At 37.5% G+C, this 24,590-nt stretch overlaps 1 protein-coding gene across 3 annotated transcripts in view; it reads left to right on the top strand.

Annotated features, from left to right (window-relative positions):
* The first annotated feature begins 1,095 nt into the window (after positions 1–1,095).
* The window catches only part of LOC117399343 (cadherin-7-like), a 46,255-nt gene continuing 22,760 nt past the window's right edge, over positions 1,096–24,590 (top strand). Inside the window, exons 1-3 of one of the 3 annotated variants that reach the window (XM_033998438.3) lie at positions 1,096–1,469; positions 13,330–13,710; positions 21,731–22,025. In XM_033998438.3, coding sequence (XP_033854329.1) covers positions 13,498–13,710; positions 21,731–22,025 — 508 coding nt within the window. In that variant the 5' untranslated portion in view covers positions 1,096–1,469; positions 13,330–13,497. Of the gene's footprint in view, positions 1,470–2,122; positions 2,334–10,041; positions 10,155–13,329; positions 13,711–21,730; positions 22,026–24,590 lie in introns of those variants that run through there. The other 2 variants (XM_034914916.2, XM_059023113.1) reach the window with 2 other exon arrangements.

The following is a 24,590-nucleotide window of genomic DNA, read 5'->3' as shown; positions in this document are numbered from 1 at the left end:
TTCCAGCACCACTGTAAGCAGATGCCCAGCATTAAAGCATTAACTTGTCCTTCTTTAACCATTGTTTGACTATGGCTTTGCATCGTCTCATACATACTTAGCGCTTTGTTGACAGAGCCCTGTTTCACAGTATCAAGCTCTCTCCACCTCAGCATGCTTGCTGTGATACAGTCCAAGAATGAAATGACTGGTATACATCTTTGCTGTTTTCTTTAGAACATCAGGTGATCCAACGAAAAAAGAGACATGGTTGGAGGCACTGAGAGCTATAGTTCTGGAGAACAAATGATTTTCTTAGCGTTTTCTAATTCTTCCTCTAGTGCCCTAGGCACAGCTGTCAACCAATCTTGACAGAATTGCTTACAGTATTCAAACAAAATATTTGGAAACGTGTCAGGAAATCTTGACTTTTGTGTGTGGCTGTTTGGTGGAGAACACACAAAAACATGGATTTATTTTTTCACTATAATAATTCTGTTGTTTTGAATTCATGTTTTTAATGTCATTGTCCTTGTAATACAGCACTTAACAGTGATTGTAATTAAATAATTAAAATTGACCACATTTATCATATTTAAACAATTGTGTTTTCCCCCAAAAATTCACAATGAACTGTCTGAATTGAAGACTGGAGTTTATGTTAATACAGTATGTTCCTAACGTTCCTAAATGATTTTCAGATCATTTTAAAGAACGTGACACGATTTTATGCATGCTGACAGTGAGCATCCTGACCAAATCGAAGTAATACCTAGAGAGTTTTGGGGAGCTGGGCAGGCGTGGTTGATTTTTTTTTTTTAGTTTGCTAAATACCGTATTTAGGGCAATTCATGGAAGGTAAAATTATGAAGCAAGTTAAATTTTGATGAGTGTTATGAGGTTCCCTGCATGCCTCAGCAGCCCACTTTATGACAGCTTTCTTGACAAGCTAAAAAAAAAAAAAAAAAAAAAAAAAAAAAAGTAAGAATAAAAAGAAAAGAGAAAACTCCTCAAGCTTGAAGCTTTGAAATGCAAATATCTCTCCGCGAGATAGATTTGCTTCAGCCCCGCCCCCTTTAAGCCCCACTCCTGCTTTTTTTTATTCTTCTTTGTATTCGTAAAACTCAATCTATAGATACTGTCAAGTGGGAGTTCTGCTGTGGGTCTCTTGAATAGCACCTAGTCATCCCAGGGTGGTCAAAAAATAAAATAAAAAAATCTCGCGTCTCCTTTTTTGTTAGTCTCAGTTGAAGTGGCATTAGGAGCTGAGGCAACTGAGCATGATTTTCTCTCAGCAGTCCGGAGCTCCAGAGACCCTCAGTTCACTGCGCTGTGTGAGCCTTCAAATTGTGCTGAATCTGCCCAAAGCAGCTGTAAGTGTAAGTTCTCACTGGAGGAGCTAACAGCAGCTACACATATGACAGTGATACAGAGATCTGCTTAGGTAAATTCTGTGGAAGAATCCAAGTTAAACGGACTGCAAGAGGAAGGTAAGAAATGCACGATTTTCTTAAATAAAGGACGTACAGTATATCTACAGTGCCATAATCATAATTTATTTGCGCCCAAAACGTGCTGTGCTTATTCTAATGAATGCAAAATGTGGGAGATAGTATTCGTAGAGTAGTCAACAAAATGAATTGAAGAGGCACCGCTGCTCAAACCCGAATCACATGGAAAAAGTTGTATTAGTCAAATGTTTGCAGCTGTAACACTCCAGTAGTAAACAACAGTAACAGAGCGAGTGTGGTACAGGACATGAAATGTAACGGTAAGCGATTCCAAGCGCATGGTATTCAGCTAAATTAATTAATTAATTAATTAATTAATTAATTAATTAATTAATAAAAAGTCTGACTGCTTTAAATTTAATAATCATTTAGCGTACAAACGAAGTACCAATTCGTTTAATTTGAACAGTTGCATGTTTCTGCTTTCTAATGTTATCAATGCTGGTTTGGATGTTTGAAGTGTTGAAGCCCCTCATTTATTTAATTAGTATTCATAGGATAAGGTTTGCTCTGCAGTGCCTGTTCTGTTTGATATTGACCCCAGGTCAATCCGTGTTTCCCTATAATGTAGTAGTCTACAAAGATTGGTAGTGTGCAAGATCATTACCAAATCGTGTGTGATCTAGTCCAGTGGAACAGTTAGTACAGGTTGTGGACGGAAAACGGTTTAACTGAATAAGTGTAGGTGCATTTTTTCTCCGGTTTTTAAATACAGGGACCGACAATTAAGTTTATATTTCTGTATGTAGAAGAGTGCACACATAGGCTATATAGCTCCGGAATAAAACAGGCAGCTGCATTGGACAAAGCATCTCAAGCCGTCCGGAGATTTTGAAATGTTGGGTGAGCTTATTGACTATCATCGTTATACAGTTCTACTAGTGATGCAATAGCTAACACATAAATTCTGCATTATAAAACAATCGATGCTTATATTTAATGATGGTAACTACTGTGATGTCGCATTCAGTCCTGATACAAGCGTATTTTTTACTACAATGAATGCTTAATTCGTGGGTCTCTCTTGTTTAGTAAGGCTCGTTTTCATGGTTAATTTGCTATTGTGCATCGATTGGTTTAACTACTGTATAGAGGTCTCGCATTGAGAAGCACATTGTTAATAATTCCAAGCACTACAATGTACCGTATATAGATAACTAGCAAGGGAACTGCAAATATTTCTTAACCCTGACAGATTTCTAAATACCTCTATTAAATTATTTCTGGCTGTTCTTAGATCAAACAGTCAGTCAAATAACACAATTAAGACACAAAATGTGTTTTTGTCCTGGTTTACATGTAGATTATAGTGAGGGTGTCTGGAAAGTTTAGAATTCTTGTCTGAATTATTTCCAACATTTGACTTACTGCTATGTGAATGCTAAATGTACACACTTTTTCAATTGTGAAGTTTATTTTGATACATGTGGTGTGGTCACAGCAACCCACACAGTGGTCCAAATAGTACATTAAAGCCTAATTTTGTTTTCTGCCACTAGGTGGCATAGGCACTGGCCAAAGGAAATAACCCAACACTAGAAGCTATCATTTATGCCCCCAGATTGTCTTTGAATTGATCCCTGAATGGGGGCCTTCCCAGCTACAAGGTGAAGCAGGCCAGAAGTTAGGGAAGAAAATACATATCACAGTTTCGTTAATGATTGCCACTGGTATAGTAGCCTTAAGTGCCTGGGGGAAGGTGAAGAGTGGAGATGATGGGCTTTTCTGTCTTCACTCATTCTGAAAATATTTTTAAAAGTCTATTGGATATGTATGCTTGGATTGGGTTTGAGAAATACAATAACTGAGGTACAAGTAATGCAAGTATAAATTGTAAGTCTCCCTGTCTTTGAATGCATCAAAAAAATCTATATCTACAGTGTATCTATCTATCTACAGTGTAATAATGTCTAAAAAATAATGTAATTGTATGTAAAAATAATCTGATATCTTGTAACAATTGTAAGTTGCCCTGGATAAGGGCGTCTGCTAAGAAATAAATTATAGCCGGGTGCACTTTTAATGGAAAAATAAACTTTCGTTGACTATATCTGGTTGCTCTTTTTTATGTTCTACATTTTCTTTTTCATTACTGTTTTTTATTATGGTAAATTATCGTGCTCATTTAGGCACGATTTGACTGGGGAAAGATAACGTAGGTTTATTGGAGTTCACAAGAAAAAAGGTTGCGTTAACGCAAAATTTTGCGTCCTAGATGCAAAATAAATGTATTGGATGAAAAAATATTTTGCCTTGCGTTCACGGGACACACAGAATGAGAAAGGGACGCAGACATGCATATTCACAGTAATCTATTACACTGCAGCAAAATGACCATAAAATACTTGCTTGTTTTAAAAACAACTGTTCTGCAATATAACAGCTTTGATTAAGGTACACTCCAGTCCTGTAGCTGGCAGCAATAAGCCTCATATTTGGCTTACGCAGCAATAAGGATATTACTTTTAGGCCCTGTCCACACTACATAACCGATCTCAAGAACCGTACTCAAAAACATTTTCATTAATCCAGCTCAAAGCGTCCACACTGAAATACCGTTTCATATTTAGTTGGGCGTAATGCGTATTAAAATAGTTTGGTTACAGTTCCTAACAGCACAATGAACAGTGGACATTAATACAAAAGTATCCCACCATGCACTGTATTTTATTTTAAAATAATTAATGTGTTATGCCCCCATAAAATAAAACAAGTATTTTAGAAACAGTAAATGCGAACACACACAAGTAGAGCTTGAAGTTTTCAGGTTTTATTTTTAATCAGGTGATGTCCCTTTAAACAAATTGAGCTGATTTTGTTTCATAATTCTGGTCCCTTTAATTTTATTTCAAACAGAGCTGACAACTGACGTAAATTGTTCATCCCCGATCCTACTTTTAACTCACATTTTAACGTTGTGCTTATTTCCGCACTAGTTTAACAGGGATGTCCTGACAGATTTTTTTTAAGCATAAAAATGAATACCTAGTGCGGCGTGTACACTGATAGCAAGTCAATCGGGAGTTTGTTTTGCTAAGCAGTCAGCATCTCGGCCGACCTACTACTGACTGTATGAGTACTACAGTGACCGAAGGAAGCAGTTGCATGCAGTAGTAATAAAGAAAAACGCAAACGAAAAATATGTTTTTATAATTTTAAATGGGAGACAAAGTATCCGTGGCTTGTTTATCGAGACGGCAAAATGTACTGTAGTGTGTGTGAAAGAGCTCCTGGGCCAAAAAAAAAAAAAAGCATATCACGTGGATTTATAGATTTTTAAGAATCTTCACTTAAAAGACACGGTGATGGTATTGCTGCTATTGGAATGCAGAAAAATTGGAAAATACACGTAGATGAAGGCAACAAACAGTGCATAGCATGCCATCTCATTGTCATGGGAACGGTCTACTGTTAGTATAGAACAAAGAAAAAAGTGTGTCCGTGTTCATATGTATATCTATACACAGACAGAGATTGTTTAAACTACTACTACAACGTCCATAAAAAATTACCAAAATGCACATCCCTGGAGTTTATTAGCCTTTGTGTTAACAATAGTTTAGTATTTCATGGATGAGACGCAAAATTTTGGGCATGTGCATTTCACGATCGGATGAACAGAAAAGCTACAGCGACCTCTGTGTGTGTGTGTGTGTGTATATGTATTCGGGCTGTGTCCGAAGGTTCGAAGGTTAGTTCGCTAGACAGGGATTCGAAGATTGTTTTAAACCTTCGAAGGTACGTCAGACGGCTTCACGCACTGTATGTTTTTTTTTCTTTCTGTTAACAGAAACTGCTTGATAATGTGTGAATACTATAAATTACACATTAAATGTCACTCACATGCAAAATTCGATATTTTGATTTGTATAATGCATATTACGTAAACAAAAGTTATTAAAATAATACATGGCGCCGCTGCCGGGTATGGAGCAGGGTATAGTATCCAAAGCAGTGGGCTCGTACTTCTAGTGGCTGTATTGCTTCAGTAAAATATGTACTGAATACCTAGTGTGCAAGACTGCGTAAGAGAAGTGCTATGGTACAATATGTTTGAAACATACAAAATATATGCTAACACTGATCATTTTAATTTCGAAAAGCCCCTCCAGCTTGTGTTAACCAGAAGCAAATTTCTTCATTCGCCATCTCGACAGCAAAGCGCTGTATAGCGTAAGCTATATTGAAAGAAATGTCTTGAAATCCTTCTGCTGTTTTGTTAAATGCCCAGATGACCAGTTTTGAATGCAAACTGTGCAAGCGACTCGTATCATTGAGGCATAACCAATCTCTGGGGTCACTTGACAAGTGTGTGGAGTAGTGGTTAGAGCTCTGGACTCTTGACCGGAGGGTTGTTGGTTCAATCCCAGGTGGGGGACACTGCTGCTGTATCCTTGAGCAAGGTACTTTACCTAGATAGCTCCAGTAAAAACCCAACTGTATTATATTATATTATTATTATTTATTTATTAGCAGACACCCTTATCCAGGGCGACTTACAATTGTTACAAGATATCACCTTATTTTTACATACAATTACCCATTTATACAGTTGGGTTTTTACTGGGGCAATCTAGGTAAAGTACCTTGCTCAAGGGTACAGCAGCAGTGTCCCCCACCTGGGATTGAACCCACGATCCTCTGGTCAAGAGTCTAGAGCCCTAACCACTACTCCACACTGTTGCCCATATATATTAAATTAGATTTGCCAAATGCTTAGAGGTGTCTTGACCCCTTGTTTGAAAACCAGATGCAAACTGCTCCCATGTGAATGTTAAGGCCGGTTGTCAGCATGGAGGTGTTGCAGTATCATATGCCAGTGGCAGCTAATAAGCTTTAGTCAGCTGGCTTTGATGATGTTATAGCTATCGGATAAGCCTTGTTAGGACGTGCGGTGGGAACACAAAGAGAATGAATGAATGCAGTGACAATTGAAATTACTTGGTTTAACTGACAATCAAACAAAGTCTTGCATAAAAGATTAATTCTCAAACTGAACACAGTAGGGATTCAAGGAAATGCATGCACATGGATTAGAGAGTGATTAACATGTAGAAAACAGAAAGTACTGAGTAGAGGAGTGTGGCAGAGCAGGGCTCTGCCCTTAGAAATACTGGCAGGGAAGGAGTTAAATTCTCCTCCTTGCCCAGATTGATTGCGTCAGGTGGGAGCAATCAACTAATTAATTATTCAATTAAGGACTCAGCCACCTGGCATAAAAGGTGGCCTCAGTCTCCCAGTTAGGGGGAGTGTTCTAGAAGGAGAAGAAAGAGTGTTTTTGTGTGTGCTGTGTTTTCTTAGTTTTTGAATCCAGTGAAGGCAACGCCCAGCCTGGAAGCCTTATTTTGTAAGTTTTGTTTTGTGTTTATTGTCTGTGTTTTGAAACCTTTTTGTTTGGCCTTCGTGCCGATTTATTTTGTATTTTTGTTTATTAAAAATCTTTATTTTGAACTTTCCAAACTGTCTCTGAGTCTCAACCTCTGTCATCCTTGTCACAAGGAGAAACCTCAAAATGGAGCGAGGTAACCAGTGGAGTACCACAGGGATCAGTATTAGGTCCTTTGCTCTTCCTAATCTACATTAATGACTTAGATTCTGGTATAGTAAGCAAACTTTTTAAATTTGCATACAACATAAAAATAAGAGTGGCACACTGTTGCAGCTGCAAAAGATTCAAAATGATCTAGACAGCATTCAGAACTGGGCAGACATATGGCAAATTACATTTAACCCTTTGCAGTCCATTTATTAACTGCGCGTCAGGCACGCCAGGTCTAATTAATTTTCACACGCACAGTTAATTTTATACGCGCTGTTTAAAAGTATTTTTTTTCACAGTCAAACGGGTTTAAATGGCCCTGCATATCAACAAAGCACTCACTAGGCATCTCCAGCCCCGCCCCACCCTTTTGTTTGCTATAGCGTTCACCTATGTAAGAAATAAATAATAATAATAATAATAGTCGTACATACCGATCGATCATCTCCGGATCACTTGTTTTATCACCAAACTCCCCAATAATGCGATCCAAGTCATTATTTTATTACTATAACATCTGAAAAAAGCTCTGCAAAAGTCCATGATAGTCTCTGTGCGCTGACGCACTCAGCCAGCTTGTTTACTATGAACGCCCCGTTATCTGATACCTGATACCATGTATGACTAATCATGAGATACGCCTTTTTTTTTTTTTTTTTTTTTTCGACTTGTCTTGGCTCCTGTCGCTCCCACTCGGCAATTGAATGGTTTTCTCAGCTTTTTCCAGAGAAAAAACGACTAAACACCCGTTTATTGCGTTGCTATAATGATGTCGGACCCAGTCCGACAAAGGACCTGTGAGGAATAATTGCAATGTCGGACCCAGTCCAACAATGGACCGCAAAGGGTTAATATAGAAAAGTGTAAGGTACTGCACGCAGGCAATACAAATGTCCATTATAAATTAGCGCTGGGATGAACACGGTATGTTCATCTTCTGATATTTGCTCATAATTTAAATATTCGTTCAAATATTTGTTCGTTTTTCAAAAAGTAATAAACGCCATTATATCATGCTAAACGCAGGCAGAGACGGCATAACAGCAGGGGGGGTGTGGCCATGGCCCTGTGTGTGTGCCTTTATTTTGCAGTAAGACTTTACAATATGTAACACGTTAAAATAGAAAAATTTCTCAGGAGTAAAGAATAAGTTGTGTAGGACTTACTTTACCCCAGTGAATTAACTACAAAATAAAGGATGCCAAATAACAAGTTAACCGTTGTTTTGTTTATTCCCAAAATAAATAGTACATATAAAATGTAATGTTCGGATGCTGCACGCTGATTTGCTTGCTGAGGGGTTTTAAACCGTGCATAAACATAGCTTAATGCACGGCGAAACTTATTTTTGACTAATTACAGTTCGATTAATAAATTATCAATACACAACGTATTAAACTCGCAACGGAGAGCCTGAGTATAGTTTTTTATTACTCCTCTATTGTGCCTTATTATTTGTTTTTCTCGATCATTTTCACAAAAATCAGTGTGTGTGCATGTGTATATATATATATATAAATTTATAGTCACTAAGTTTTTAGCCGTGTTTTAATGTTATTTTAGCAGTTTTGCTAGTTATCGCCCATCGCGGCCTAGTGCATTGCAAAGCCTGCAACAAAATTTCACCCTTCCCCCGGGTCTAGCACGTTCTCGCCTGCGTGTACTATCGTTTTAACTAGCTTCATGAATTTGAGGTAAGTAGTTGGACAGGGCTACAATTAATTATTTTGATCCCAGCTGGGATAAAATAGTATTCTATTATTGTATTTATTGTTGGAAATGTTGAAAACCCAGGGTTCTCGCCAGCGCTGTTGAGCGTAATGGGCCGTTATGTTGTTACCTGGAAAAATGACGCTGTATTCAGGCCGTTAGACTGTGTTTTCAGTTTGTGTAATGGCCAAAAAATAATAATAATCCTGTGAAACATTGTTGATTATATGGTTTGCTTAAAATACTTGTTTCAGCTCTCAATACTCTTCAATGGGTTGTTTGTGTCAGCATGTCCTTTAGTTTGGTGCGTGTAATGTATGCGACACGGAGACGAGATTGAACTTCACTGAATTTTATAGCACATTCCCCCCTGTTGACAGATGAGACTAGATCCTGGGTGCACCCCTGATACACAGCTCTGTAACAACCAACACCACTGCAGATCTTTATTATTATACCATAACTATGTTCCCTCTAAGACTCATTTAGATAGCCTCTGTGGCTAAAGTAACTTAACATTTTATAACCACACTAGAAAAACTTTAGCCACTTAACAATACTATAAACAATTTATAAACTGTTTTAGCAAGGCAAAAGATGTCTTTTTGAAAACATGAAGATATTTAAATGCAGACCCCGCCATTTACAATACACATAAATATGATATTTAAATTGTACTATAACTCTGATTCCCATTTAATAAATGCCAAACTTAGTCCCACATGAACAAAACGTCATTACAGATTTCCTAAATTGTAATTTTCCTAAATAGGTTCTCAGAGATATTCATGTACTGCATAATCCTTTACATTATTTTGACTGTGACGCAGTTTTCTTTCCACTACAGAACGGTAAAGCAAAACTGTGCCAGTAGATAGTGCTGTTAGTGTATGTTAATATTAATGCCTCCATGACCAACCGCAGCTCTAGTTACACAAGATTGTACTAATGTGATTCATAATATTAGTAGGATTGTACAGCCATTACTGTGTTTAAAAAAATGTTTGTTTTTTTTACCATGTTCTTTCACCTGTGACTACTGACCGTAATATTGCACCGATTCTGACATTAAAACTCAATAAATCATAGTGAGACGAATCCTTTTTAAAATAATAAATGTGTTTATTTTATTAAATTATTCCTCTTTCAAATCCACTCTGTTACTATTTCCAAAATATATTTCAACACATTTTAAAGAGATAGTAAACAACAGGGGGTGGGGGTGGAACTTAGCTGTGATCTTGAAGCTGCGTGTTTCTGGCTTGCCGTCTGTGAAAATTTCTTTCGTGACCAGAGGGTATGTTTGAAACCATGACTGCTTCACCTCCCTGTGACTAGTATCACGGTCATATTTTAGTTGTGTGTACATGGGTGACTGGCATTCCTTGGGCTACATCTTTCGGAACATGATTCTGGTAATTGGTCTGTACAATTTGTTTTATAACATTTTTTCCGTTTGGATGCCATGTGTTTTTTGTTTTGTTTTGTTTGTTTTTTACAAGCAGCGCCATCCGCTGACTGTTTCTAATTAGAGCCTCTGTCCTCCCGCCAAACACAATGTTTGTGGCATGCATATGTTACGTGATCAAGCTAAAGAGCTTTCATTGGGCAAAACTGAATCTAACTAAACTGTCTGTATTGATTCATCTACCAGCACACGTTAAATGTGCTGGCACACAAGTACATTTTTCAAAGCCTTCGCCACCGTGGCGAACTTCCACAAGGGAAAACGTTTCGCTTGTGGTGACGTGGCATAACAAGCTGGGTTAAATACATAAACATTCAGACGAAGAACAGTAATTTGTACTCCAAACAGTTTTGAGATATCCAGTATTTTTTATTTCAAGGTCTTTAGAAAAAGATCCAAAGTTCCACAATTTTACAATAATCCTTTTGTATGACTTCAGTTTCCCATAGAAAGATTTTCATATAGTATGTAGGTTTTAAAATATAAAATGTTGGACACAGTACATGTACAGTTTTACTTGCGATAAGTGGAAAAAACGTTTATGTTGTATATTCCTTAACTATGGAACAACAGTGACTTGCAAGCACACGTGTGATCAAGTGTAAGCTACGTCTTTTAATGGTGCAACAGCCATATATATCGGAACAACGACAACAAAAGCAAAACTCACAATCACATGATCACAGTAAAGTTTATTAGAATAATTAAAATGTGAGATGATGCACATTATTAGTATAGCATTTTTTAGTAATCAATAAGTAGCCTATTTTATTTTAACTGCAAATAATATAATATAACTCACATGCAGAAACGACTACTATTTTATTTCTGTGTTTGTGTAATGTGGGTTAAATATACGCATATGTTTTTTTAATTATCTTTTACCAAACCTTTTAATGATCTAAATTAGACCTTGATTAGATAATATCATACTGATTTAACTTTAATACTGGTAACAACAAATAAAGAAATGGCATGCTAAAACAGGAATCGAGGGTGAGGAATTCTATGAGACCACGACCATATATGTAGAAGGCACAAAATAATTACTGCAGTAGGCTACGATTGAAAAAAAAACAAGTCGACAATTTAAAAAAAAAGGTTTAGAAAACCTAACATTTATGCTATTTTTGAAAGAAGAATAAAAACATGGATTATATCCACATAATTGTAGGCCATTCTTAATGTTTTGAAAGGTAAAAACAGGTTTCTCAGTCAGACAGAAACGATAACACTAAATCTAGTTTCCTCTCCGTGGAATGGCGTCCATGCGTTGCTAGGGAGTACGTCATCCTATAATGCAGACTGCATCTACCTACTGACAGCCATAGATATAGAATATTATATATGCTGACAACTACTTCCACAAAGCTAAGCATGTGCATAACTTGTCCTGCCTCGCCTGCAGGGGGTTGCGAGGATCTCCGTTTCTTTCACTGCCCCCCCCACTCCCGCCCCCCGCTCCTCCCACCACAACGCTGTGAAAACTTCCTGGTGAGAACCCTGAAACCTTCAGTTTAACCGTTTCTGATGGACTATGTGTTTTTTTTTTTAATATTTGAAAAAAGTTTGTTTTTCTATGTATTGTTATGTCCGTTTTATAAGCAAGATAACACTCTCCAGGGCTTGTGGGTTGTGTTGCATTAACATACGGCTTTGTTGGTATTGACTTTTTGCGACCTGAGAAAAGAAACAAGGACCAGGGTTCACAAATGGAGATTAGATAAGGGGCATTCAGAACAGAAAATAGGAGGCACTTTTTTACAGAGAATTGTGGGAGTCTGGAACCAACTCCAGAGGAATTTTTTTGACGCTGACACCCTATTATCCTTCAAGAAACTGCTTGATGAGATTCTGAGATCAATAAGCTACTGACAACCAAACGAGCAAGATGGGCCGAATGACCTCCTCCTCGTTTTGTAAACTTTCTTATATATATTAAGTACTACTGACAAAAGAACATGGATTTTACTGTGTAAATTGTGCATTGGTAGTATTTTGTTATAATCTTTTTAGAGAATCTTTTCTCAAAAAATTATTTAACACATAATGTACAGATATGGCTAACTTTACCAAGTTGCCCACCAATGGTCCCGTGCTACACATCAGACAGAATTGAACATTTCCGCAGCTGTACAGTGAAGGGTTTATTATACACATTTATCCAATTCATTGTCATATTTTATTTCTGTGTTTGTGTAATGTGGGTTAAATATATTCATATGTTTTTTTAATTATCTTTTACCAATCCTTTTAATGATCTAAATTAGACATTGATTAGATAATATCATACTGATTTAACTTTAATACTGGTAACAACAAATAAAGAAATGGCATGCTAAAACAGGAATCGGGGGTGAGGAATTCCCTTACAAAGTCTCTATGAGACCACGCCCACATATGCAGAAGGCACAAAATAATTACTGTATAATTGTACAAGCTGTATGCTCCTTACAGTTTAAATGGCCATGCTTTCCCCTCAGGCATGGTCAGATAGTTAGGTCTAATGAGAATTGAAGGAAGCCGCATTACATGTGGTGTTAGAGGAAATGCATGATGTAGGAGAATAATCTAAATCCTAAAAAGATTCCATGTCTTGAAATGTTGTGCTTCATGCTAAAAATGTACTCTTTGTTTTACAAAACATCCATTTTAGTGTGCTCATTTTATAAAATAATGACATGATGTAGTCTGTCAGGGATGGGTAAGCCTCAAAAGACTTAGTCAGTTTTGGTATTCAAGCACCAGTGGCTGAGCAGTGCAAATCTCCCCTAGGTTAACAAAACATAACTTGCTTTCAATTGTTGCAACAATACTTTTTGCAGTTCTGACTGCTGTCTCTACTGGGTCTGCCCCGGAACCACCCCTTTGTTCCACCCTCAGTTACAGAGGTCAACTGATCATAACTGAGGAAAAACACCGGCAGGAATAAAGTTGAAGATTGGCTGTTTAAATAATAATAATAATAATAATAATAATAATAATAATAATAATAATAATAATAATAACTATTGTATTGTAAATGTAGCCACAGCTATGCTTCTACAGCACTTGTTTAAAGTAAAAAATGGTGTTCACCAAGGTTATTCACTGACAGCAGTTCTTGTCTTTCTTTCTGATAGGTGCCTATTACACCATTTTGCTTGTGAAGTCTGCAGCAGTGACCTCTTCCAATCCACGGCTCCTGACTGTAATTGTGCCACAAGCTTTCTCTGGAAACCAGAAAGCATTTAGGAAACAGTATCAACATATTTTTCTTTTGTATTCTTTTTATTTTAACACTGAAACAAATGAAGCCAGGTGCAGCAGAAATCCATAATTTTCTGGAGACAATAATTATCCTCACTTGTCTTTGTGGGATTGGTCTAGCTGAACTGTCAGGGTCCAATTTAAAGTCCTACCAAACTGAAGAGACCTCCGGAAGGGTGAAGCGCAGCTGGGTTTGGAATCAATTCTTTGTGTTGGAGGAGTACACAGGCGACGATCCACTCTATGTAGGAAAGGTAAGTACTGTTTGTCACTATTTAAGACCATAAGCATTGAGATTTGTGGTGGGTATGTGTGTGTGGTGATGATGAATGAATAGGCTTTATTTCGATGTATACCATATGAATATGCAGTACATACCTGTACCTAACTGCAAGGGTTTTTATGTTTGATCACAATATGTTAGCAAAAAACAAAAGCAAATGCAAATGCACTACAAAAAAAGGACAGGTTATAGTGGCTTGTCTCCTATAGTGTTATTTGGACGAGTATGTTTGGTTTGATCTTTAATAAAAATACTGTAGAAATATACCATGGTAAATTTTTATAAAGAAATTAAAAAATGTTTATCATTTCCACGCTTCATGGGAGAATTCATTTTCTTTTAAGATGCTGGAATTCCCTATTTGGTGTGTCATAGACTTGACTGCTGGACTAATTTCTCACTTGTACTGCTGTATGGATTATCCCTATGGGCGGCCTGTTTCTGCTTGGGTTCTGTACAGTTTTGTTAGATAATCTTTTTTTTACACACAATGGGCCATATTTTCAAAGTGCTTCCTCCATTCTTTAATTAAAAAGTAAGTAGTGGCGTTCAGAAAAAGTATAACATTATACGTCCCCACATGTTGCTACAAGTTTTTAAATAATGCACCTGTATTTTTTTTTCATTAACTTTTTACAATTATAACTTTAAAGTCTGTTTCAAAGCTATTTTCAAAAAGGTCACTCTAGAACACTAGGGTTTGAGATCTGTCCTCAAAAAAACATAACAAGTGCTCTGGCTTTTCTGTGTTACCTGTTTGACAATGTGGGCAATAATCCTTACACTATCAGTGCACTAGAGCGGCCATTTTGAAAAGAGCTTTGAAACAGACTTTAAATGTATAAATGTAAAACTTATCAGGATGTTAACAATGAAAAGAGAAATGACAAGTACATTATTTAAACAGTTGTAGCATCAAGTAGAGATGTGTAATGCTATATTGTAATGCTATAGTACCCCGCTACTTACTTTTTAAAAAATGTATCTTAATGTAACAAGATGAGAAACAAACACCTTTAGAGTGCTTAAGAGAATTTAGATTACTTGGTTTAATTTTAGTCCTGTAAAGAGTTTTTACGTCTTTCAAAAATAGGAGCTAATTGGAGTCAACGCTTTGAAAATATGGCCCAATGGATCCTAATCAACTTTTAAAAGGTTTAAGAAAATCTTAGGATGTAATAAATTATCATAAAACACACTGTGGAAAATATCATCTTCCCGTTGTACATCACCATTAACCATTCATGAACTTGTTTGCAGACATCTTTAGTCAAAAATGTAAAGTAAAATTAGTTGTTGTTGTAAAAAAAAAAGTCTTTGTTTACAAATAGTTACAATAGTTTACAAATTATATGGTGGAACACGAGTAAAGTTCTGCAGTATAGTTAGCGTTTGATGACATGGTATTGGAAGCAGTGGTGTAGTCGAAGGTATACGCAGGTAATTTGGGCAATATAGCATTTACCCACTTCTCATTAGACTTGTAGGACTCGAGTCTGGGATTCGTACTCAAGTCAGACTCAAGTCGCATATTTCATGACTCGGACTCGGACTCGAGTCACAGCCGCAAAAGACTCGGACACGACCTTGTGTGACTCTGACCTTGTGCGAGCATTTGGGCTCTGTGACTCGGAGATATTAACAACAAGTCGTTTTTTATTTTTTATTACACAAATAATAGGAAACCTGTGCACAATAAAAACCCACCCAACAAAACATTATCCAATCACAGGTTAGCCCTGTTGTCTTTCCAGTCAATCATAGTAAGTATAAGAAATTGGGAGCAAGGTAGGTTGCATATTACACACACCCCATCTCAAATCCAACTGGCTGTAAAACACCCCCCCCCACACAAAACCCAGTTGCAGCTATTGCAGACCAAGTTATTTTTTCCTATTTTGCATTAAGTTCTATAAGGAACAAATGATGTCAGCATGGTAAACAAGTAAGTACTTATTTCTATTTACTACTTTGAACTGTGTTCTAAGTTTTTTAAGCACTGTAGAAATACATTTCTAAAACTCCATTCTTTAAAAATACGTAATTTAAATTTGAGTTTACTGAAAACAAAAATGAATGAAAGATTATAATCATGTAAGTTGTAATCATAGTTTTAGAGCTTCTTAATTCATATCAGAAAGTCGCTGTGTGATTAAATATTTTGTGTTTTGCTTCTAATCTCCACTCATTACCAACACACCATTACTGTTTTGCAAGCAACGTCAGTGAATTCACCTGGCAAATTCAGTTGAAAATTGCCTACCGTCAAACAGCACAGTGTTTCCCAACCGGGGGTACGCGTACCCCTTGGGGTACGTGGGCAGTCCCCAGGGGGTACGTGGGAAGATTTTCAAAAATGTGCAAAAAAAAAAAAAAATATTGGGAAAAATATTTCCAAACAATTCATATGTTCAAGTTATTTCAATCTCAATAGGCAGGAAAACATTTACTGAGGTCACTGGTGTGAAATCTCTAGTTTATTTTGTATTTATAGGATAATTTTTTACTTTAGTTTTGGTGTGTATTTTTTATTCACCCTGGCCACTTCCTGCCAGTTGACCCTCGCTCGCTCCTCGGCGGCCGCGCACCAGAGTCACTCACGATTTCAGGTAACAGGCAGCTAGCTTTGAGTAGAAGAAAGACACTAGCTATGGATCAATGGCTGAAAAAATGCACTGTTCCAAGCAGCAGCAACGCTAGCGGCAGGTCAAGTGAACACGTGGAGAAAAGAAAGAAAGTTGACAAGTCAAAGTACCGTCAATTTCATGAACAGTATGTCCTCTTCGGTTTCATATCCACACCTACAGAGCCGCCTCAGCCACTGTGTTTCCTCTGCGGCGATGTGCTCTCAAATAATAGCATGAAACCAGCCCATTTACAACGGCACCTCAGTACCAAGCATCTTTCCTGTGTGGGTAAGACAGCAGAGTTTTTCCATAGAAAGCTGTCAGAATTTAAGGGAAGTCAAGAGAAATTAAAGAAAGCAACTGCAGTATCAACCAAAGCATTGGAAGCCTCATATGCTGTGTCGCTACTATAGCTGAGGAGCTAATTTTGCCTGCTGCTGTTATTCTCGCAGAAACAATGATTGATAAGAAAGCAGCTGATGCACTGAAGACTGTACCATTGTCAAATAACACGGTGTGCCGCAGGATCGATGACATGGGTGTTGATATTGTTGATCAAGTGGTGGAAAAGTTAAAATATTCTGGTTCATTTGCTCTGCAGTTGGATGAATCGACCGATGTCAACGGGGAAGCCCAGTTGATTGCGTTTGTGTGATACAGAGACATTTCGGAAATTAATGAGCACATTCTGTTCTGCAAGAAGCTAACGGGGAGCACTACGGGTGAGGATGTGTTTCACATTATTGACAGCTTTTTCTCAGAGCACAATCTGGATTGGAAATCCTGTAATCATTTGTGCATGGATGGTGCGGCATCAATGACTGGGAGGGTGAAAGGATTACTTGCCCAAATAAAGAAGGTCAACCCCGACGTTGAGTAGAATCACTGTATCATTCACAGGGAGGCACTGGCCAGCAAGAGAATTAGTCCTGAGTTACATGATGTTTTGAATGACGCAGTGAAAGTGATTAACTTTATTGAGTCCAGGCCTCTGAATCACAGACTGTTTGAAAGGCTCTGTCATGACAGTGGGACTGAGCACCAGCAGCTACTGCTTCACACCGACATACGTTGGCTATCGAGAGGGAGAACACTACAGAGGCTTTTTGAGCTGCGCGACGAAGTAAGTGCTTTTCTGTCAGAGCACTCACACCCCCTTGTGGCTGTGTTCGAGGACACAGACTGGGTAGCCCGCCTTGCCTATCTTGCTGATGTGTTCAGCAAACTGAACAACCTGGATCTAACTCTGCAAGGTAAAGACGCACACATTCTAAACATGTATGACAAAGTGTGTGGATTCATGAAGAAGATCAAACTCTGGGAGAGGAAATGTGAAGATGGGGACATAAGTTGTTTCCAGCAGCTTGACACCTACCTTTCTACAGGTGATGTTGACAGAGCTCCTATGGTGCAACTAGTGAGCACACATTTATCCAAACTTAACAGTGAGTTCAACTCCTACTTCCCTGACATTGAAAACAAGTCTGCCAAACTTGACTGGGTGCGTAATCCTTTCATGACTGAAAGTACGAACAACAACATTCCTACCAGACTGCAGGAAAATCTGCTGGATGTGTCCTCAGACCGTGGCTTGAAGATGAGGTACTCAGAGACAACACTGTCACAGTTCTGGTGTGATGTGGAGAAGGAATATCCTGATTTGGGGAAACATGCACTGAATGAACTGCTGCCATTTGGATCTACATATTTATGTGAAGTGACATTTTCATCTATGACCATAATCAAGACCAAGCACAGGAACAGACTCAACTTGGAGAAAAGCGAGATAACTGCTGTTGCCACACTGTCCCCGAGACTGACAAAGCTTATGAGGGAGAGACAGGGTCAAGTTTCTCATTGATTGGTGAGTCCTCATGTGTCATATGCAAGTCTATACATATGGGTGATATTGAGAGTAGGCTGCTACTATGTGTATAAAATTTGATCTTTGTTTTTGTATAACTGGTCTGGACTCTTGAAGTCATACAAATATTAAACTGATAAAAGTATGAGTATTATTATAGTAATACATTATCATTATTCACAGGTAAATGACAGACAGACAAATAATATTGATATTAAACCTAATTTAGTCAAATTTACACCTAATCTAGGAATCACACCGGTCACACACGCATAAGGGGGTACTTCAGGCAGGTGAAAGTGTTTTGGGGGTACAGTACCCAAAAAAAGGTTGGGAACCACTGAAACAGCAGATATATCAGACTGATAGGACAGAAGGACTGATTGATAGCAAAAAAAAGAACAACAGAATAATGTAATACCACTTAATTTACCAAAATGAAAATGATTTATTATGGATGCGGGAAAAACACATTAACAATACGCTGTGCAGCGTCAACCTAGAAACCAGTCTTGTGCGAACTTCATGTTTTTGTTCCATTATGAACCGAAACAAGGGGAAAATACCAGGAGCGGCCGGTTAACACTGTTCACTTGCTCGCTGAACCCCCAGTCTCTTGTTAATGAATTGCGCTTTCCTTCTGGGTGATGTGCGTTTCATTTCCTCACTCTCACATGACACTGGCAGATCAACAATGCCAATCATCCCATCTGTTTAATGGGCTGAAGCCGGGCTAAAAAAAATGTTTTAGACACAGCTGGGAAATACATAAAGATAATGTTTTTGTGTAAAAGAGAAAAGATTAAAAAAAAATACATGATCTAAAATCAAATGAATTGAAGCACAATCTCATAAATGCATCATTGTATTACAGACTTAATAAAAGTGCAAATGCAATGAAAGTGAAACATAATGTTTCTGGTTTGCAAAACTCTCTCTCTCGCTCTCGCTCTCGCTCTCAGCAACACCTCCTTGTCTCCAGATCCCTGGTCATCTCCCTAACAGAGCTCTGGGCTCTCCTTTTATAGCATGTGGCTACTCCCAATTATCACCAATTATTCTATTTGGGAGTAGCCACATTCTTTCATGTTTTTGGCAAGGGCAGGAATTAAACCCATCCCTGCCAACCACCACTAAAACACACACACTTGCTCTGCCACAGGTGTTTACCCACTTTTTATATACCACTACACCACTGATTGGAAGCTAGTGTTACATATACAATGTTGGACTGTCTTAAATATTAATTTCAATATTTTATGGAGGTATATTAATTAGAATGACAGCCAACAGCTAATAGAAAGAGTGCTCCCTTGGCCTTTCATGTAATTTATGCCTACTGGTATGTAATATACAGTACGATTTCCATAATAACATTTGGTTCCACATGGCTGACTTAGTATGCATTTAATAGAAGACTGATAGGTTGACACAACACTGAATTAATACCAAATAGGTTAGCTTATTCTACAGTTGTGAAATCCAAACTCATTTTTTTGAAATGCACCAATAATATTTATTGTAAATGAATATTTTACAATAATGATGGTGGTAATACCACATTTCTACAATGTTTTAATACTCTTCAGTAACATAGTTCTGACATAAATTGATTGTCTAGATCACACTGAACAATTTAAAAGGGCTGTCTTCATAACCGTATAATATAAATAGTCAATGCTTGGGTATAGGATCCAAGGGACCATCACCAGATCAAAATTCTTCTGTGTCAACATCTTTTAAAACTGAATTCTAGCTGCCATTATTGCTATATTTTAACACCTTAACCCTTTGCGGTCTAATTTATTTTCACATGAGCTGTTTATTTTACACGTGCTGTTTAAAAGTAATTTTATTCACAGTAAAACAGGCTTAAAAGGCACTGCATATCAAAAGGCCACTCAGTACTGCATCTCAAGCCTTGCCCCATTCCTTGTTCACTGTATTTGTCACATATGTCTTCATAGTAGTGCATACTGACAAATCATCTCGATTTATCACCAAACTCCTTAATAATGCTATCCAAGTCATTATTTTATTACATCTCAAAAAGCTTTGCAAATGTCCGCGATTTTCTTTGAGCACTGGATGCGGAAACATCTATCTTGTTTGTTTATGTCTGTGTTATGTTTGTGGTGAAGGGACTATGTGTATTGCTCAGATCCGCCTCCATTTTTTTCGGCCTCTCTCGGCCATTGAAGGCTTTTCTCTGCTTTTTCCCGGAGAAAAAACGACTAGGGACCTGTGTATAACAGACCGGAAAGGAAATATTGTAATGTCGGACCTGGTCCAACATAGGACCGCAAAGGGTTAATGCCAACAAATGTATTGTAAAATGGTGCATACCAGCCATAAAAATGTAGGATGCAAATACCAAATGAGTTGCAATGGGCGCTGGCAATGTGGGGAGGTAATTAAAACGACAGAAGAGAATCATTGGTAATAAAGTAAGAAGCTCAAAGGGGGTTTAGATGTGGTTGTATAATAACCCAGTGAAAGCACACTTGGAATCCTGTGTTCGGTTTAGTATCCACACTACAGAAAGGACAATGTGGCTTTGAAGAGATACCAGACAAGAGTAACTAGACTAATCCCAAGGCTACAGGGTATGAGTTCTGAGAATAAGTTGAGGGAACACAACCTATTTTGCCAGGGAAGGCTAAATAGAAGGCTTTTTATAATCCTTAAAGGGGTCAAAAAGTCAGCCAAGTCACCATTTCACCATTTCAAATTCAGTGCAGAGACAAGTAGCAGATCCATTTTAAATTTTAGTGGAGGCAGATTCAGGACAGAGGCATTTTTTTACACTGTGGGTAGTATATGGAATTGGTTGCCTGCCATGTTGTTGGAGTCCTTCAATAGCTGTGGTTCTTAGATCAAGTTTTTCAAAACCAGATGAGTATCGAAAGGGCAAATAGTCTTATTTAGGAATTTACCTGAAAATACAGAGAATTCTGCCCTGAGATTACATTTTTGCATGTATCCCAACATGGCATTGTAATGATACATTGAGAATCTGGAGTTATGATTGCTCAGTGAAGACATATATTTTCTGTGACTGCAGTATAAGAGCAGTAAGTAACATTAATCAGTGAAGCGCAGTAAGTGGCTTATGCACTAATATGATGAGTTTGAAATGTTGTTCAAAGGATATCAGGCTTTACTCCCCAGCAGATCAGGCCAATACAGTTACATGGTATTTTACATAGACCGTTAAAATATTACAATTAGTAGATTGTGTTCCTTTCATGTTTCAAATGATGCTTGAAATTGATTCAAATATTTAGATTAATTCATACTAATTACATTAGAAGTTCACTTTAACTGATTACTTTTTTTAACGCTTTTAAAAATTCTACAAAACTGCTTGGTATTCTGTCTTATCTGAAGAGAGTAAAATTGTATGCTACAGAATATGACAAATACATTATTTCTTCATAATTTTTGACAGGTCTGACATTTGTGTAAGTTAACCTTGCCTTGCATTCATTTTTCACCAGCTTCACTCTGATGTTGACAAAGGAGGTGGCAACATCAAATACGTCCTGTCAGGCGAGGGGGCAACCTCCATCTTTATTATTGATGAAAATACAGGGGATATTCATGCTACAAAGAGGCTGGATCGTGAAGAGCAGGCCTATTACACCCTTCGGGCACAGGCAGTCGACCGGCTCACCAACAGGCCTGTTGAACCTGAATCTGAGTTTGTTGTTAAAATACAGGACATTAACGACAATGAGCCAACGTTTCTGGATGGGCCTTACACAGCTGGAGTTCCAGAAATGTCTCCAGTGGGTAAGTCAGAAAAATACATTTTTTTTTCATAAAAATTAAGTCAATTACATTTTTGTTTTTAAACTTCATAAGCTGTGGAATTCAGTACAAATTCACTTCTGTTTAAGAAACTGCTATCGGTATGTTGCTATACCTTTGCCCCCCCCCCCCCCCCCCAATAGTTCTTATTAGAAATGATTCAAAGTGCTTCTTTATTCAAAGCTATACCACCCACATTACTGTAGATTGGATTTTGAATATCATTCTCAGATTTTCAACAGTCAAAAAAGTTTTGAATGTAATGTTATATAAGACTTGTTAGATCTGCCTTTTTTTTTAATAAAATGACTGCTATTTGAATATTACCTTAATAAGTAGGAGATTAAAGCATTGGAAATTTGAAGTACCAAGTGCTTTACAGGGTTCAATTGAAAGAGGCTTTAGATCCACCAGTACAGTGATAATTAACCCAATCAATGGGATGGGCCAACGTGAAGTAGCAGGCATTCCCACAGATTAAACTATTGAAGTAAGTCACAGCATATTGAAAACACTCATACTGTTACACAGACTGCAACTGGAACTTTGTGCCTATAAGGCTTTAAATAAACTAGGGAACATATAATTATGGATATGTTGCCTACATACTTATGAATCAAAGGGTAACCAAGTATTTTAATAGAAGTTCAAGTACTTTCCCCTCAGAATTTCCTGCAACAGCAGCTAAAGTTTGCCATAATAAAAGCATGTGAATAAAAGCATGGCAAGCACAAAAAGGTATGGACATTGCATACTGTAGTATAATGATGGTACAAACATAACAAAGCTGCAAAATTGACATGCAATTCAATCATGCTACTGTAACTTTCACGAGGGAAAATTGTATTCATAATTAACTTTTTTTGTAAATTGTCTTAAGTCCTAATAGCAGTTTGTTACCCTAATTGAATTACTTGTCGTATCACAGTGATTGTATACAGCTTCAATTTGTCTAAAAACAAAAAAGGCTGTGGTTTTAAATGTTTTAGAAACTGTTCTAAAAATATGGTTGTAAAACCATTAAATGAATATCATATAATGCTATACACATCCTTTATGTCAATATTAATGACAGCAAATTAGTAGTGTTTAGGTGTTCCTGTTTGAGTAATATCACAACTCTCTACTATACTATCCCAACGTATACTGTACCTAGAGCAGTTTTTATTTCATGGGTGAGGGTGGCTAATAACCAGGAAGGACCAGGGGATGAGTGCATTATTTACAGATATCCTTATGAGTGAAATGAACAGTGCTTCATAACAGAAGTGGAGTGGGGAATGGAAAAGGGGGGAACATTGAATTTACTGCTTAAACACGGCATTGCAATATGGGACTGTTTGATCTTCCATTTCTTTTGTTGTTGGAGTAAAAGCATTACATATATACAGGGGAAGGAAATGTATTCTTTTTGGAACAGGTGTAGGTGTGTTCAGTTGGTTGTGTTCAGTGGTCAGATTAGGAGTTGCAAGTCAGACAGCAAAAATAACTACATTGCTTACAAAACAAGCCAACATATTATTTCAGAATTCCATGGTGGGGGAGGTCCCTTTAACAATGTATTGCAATTAATAATACAGTAGTCTAGAGACAGTGTGTCCGAAATAACAAGATGACAGTTTTTTTTAAAAATTGTAATTAAAAAAATGTTTGTTATATCAGGGTGTTCACTATAATAGGGGTTGGCATTTTTCTGTGTTGGAATAATGACAAAATGGCAAGTTTGACTTGAACATCAATATATAGTACTTTTATGAAGATTCCTTCACATTGATCAACATTTAAACTGTATTGTAACAAGGTACTCATGTGTGGGTAACCGCATTGTAAGACAGAGAGACATGGGAGTTGAAACAACTGCTGCTGCAGTCACAATAGGCTCTTGGTTGAACGTGTCATCCCAAGGACGGAGCAAAAGGAGGTTAAGTGACTTGCTCAGGGTCACACACAATGAGTCAGTGGCTGAGATTGAACTGCATACAATGGTAATAAGCCCCTTTCTCTAACCACTGGACCACCAAGCCTCCTATGGAATTTCCGAAAGCTTCTCGCCCTTTCCCAACCGTTCAGTCACAGTTTTTTTAAACTCTAGAGTATGAGTTTAAATGCCCTTTTTTAATTATGTTCTTCATTTTAGCGATTTAGTCGACTACTTGTGTCTGTACTTCCATTTATTTTTGTCCTGTCTTTGGTGTCAGTGAAGCAACCGTTTTGTTTTTTATTTAGATTTTTAGTCTCTTTAGATCATGCATTTCACAGTGACCTAGCGTTACACTAAATTCGTTATTATTGGGGGACATGCGTTGTGTGTGGCATATTCGAATTCCATGGCATAACAGTGTCTATATTAGCAAGGGACTACTGTATTTGTTAGTTATGGTGTCCTTGTTATTTACATAGAATAGCACACCCTACTGAGGTTGATAATGAACAGATGCTAACTAAATTGCATGGAATATCAACAAGATGGAATGCAAGACAGTACAAATCTCAGAAGGATGTGTTATCCTCTTTATGTTAGTGGAGTGCCTTGCTATAAAATATGCT

Source organism: Acipenser ruthenus, chromosome 4 (assembly GCF_902713425.1).
Source record: "Acipenser ruthenus chromosome 4, fAciRut3.2 maternal haplotype, whole genome shotgun sequence".
In the NCBI taxonomy this organism is placed as follows: domain Eukaryota; kingdom Metazoa; phylum Chordata; class Actinopteri; order Acipenseriformes; family Acipenseridae; genus Acipenser; species Acipenser ruthenus.
This window is presented reverse-complemented; position numbering and strand designations above follow the sequence as displayed.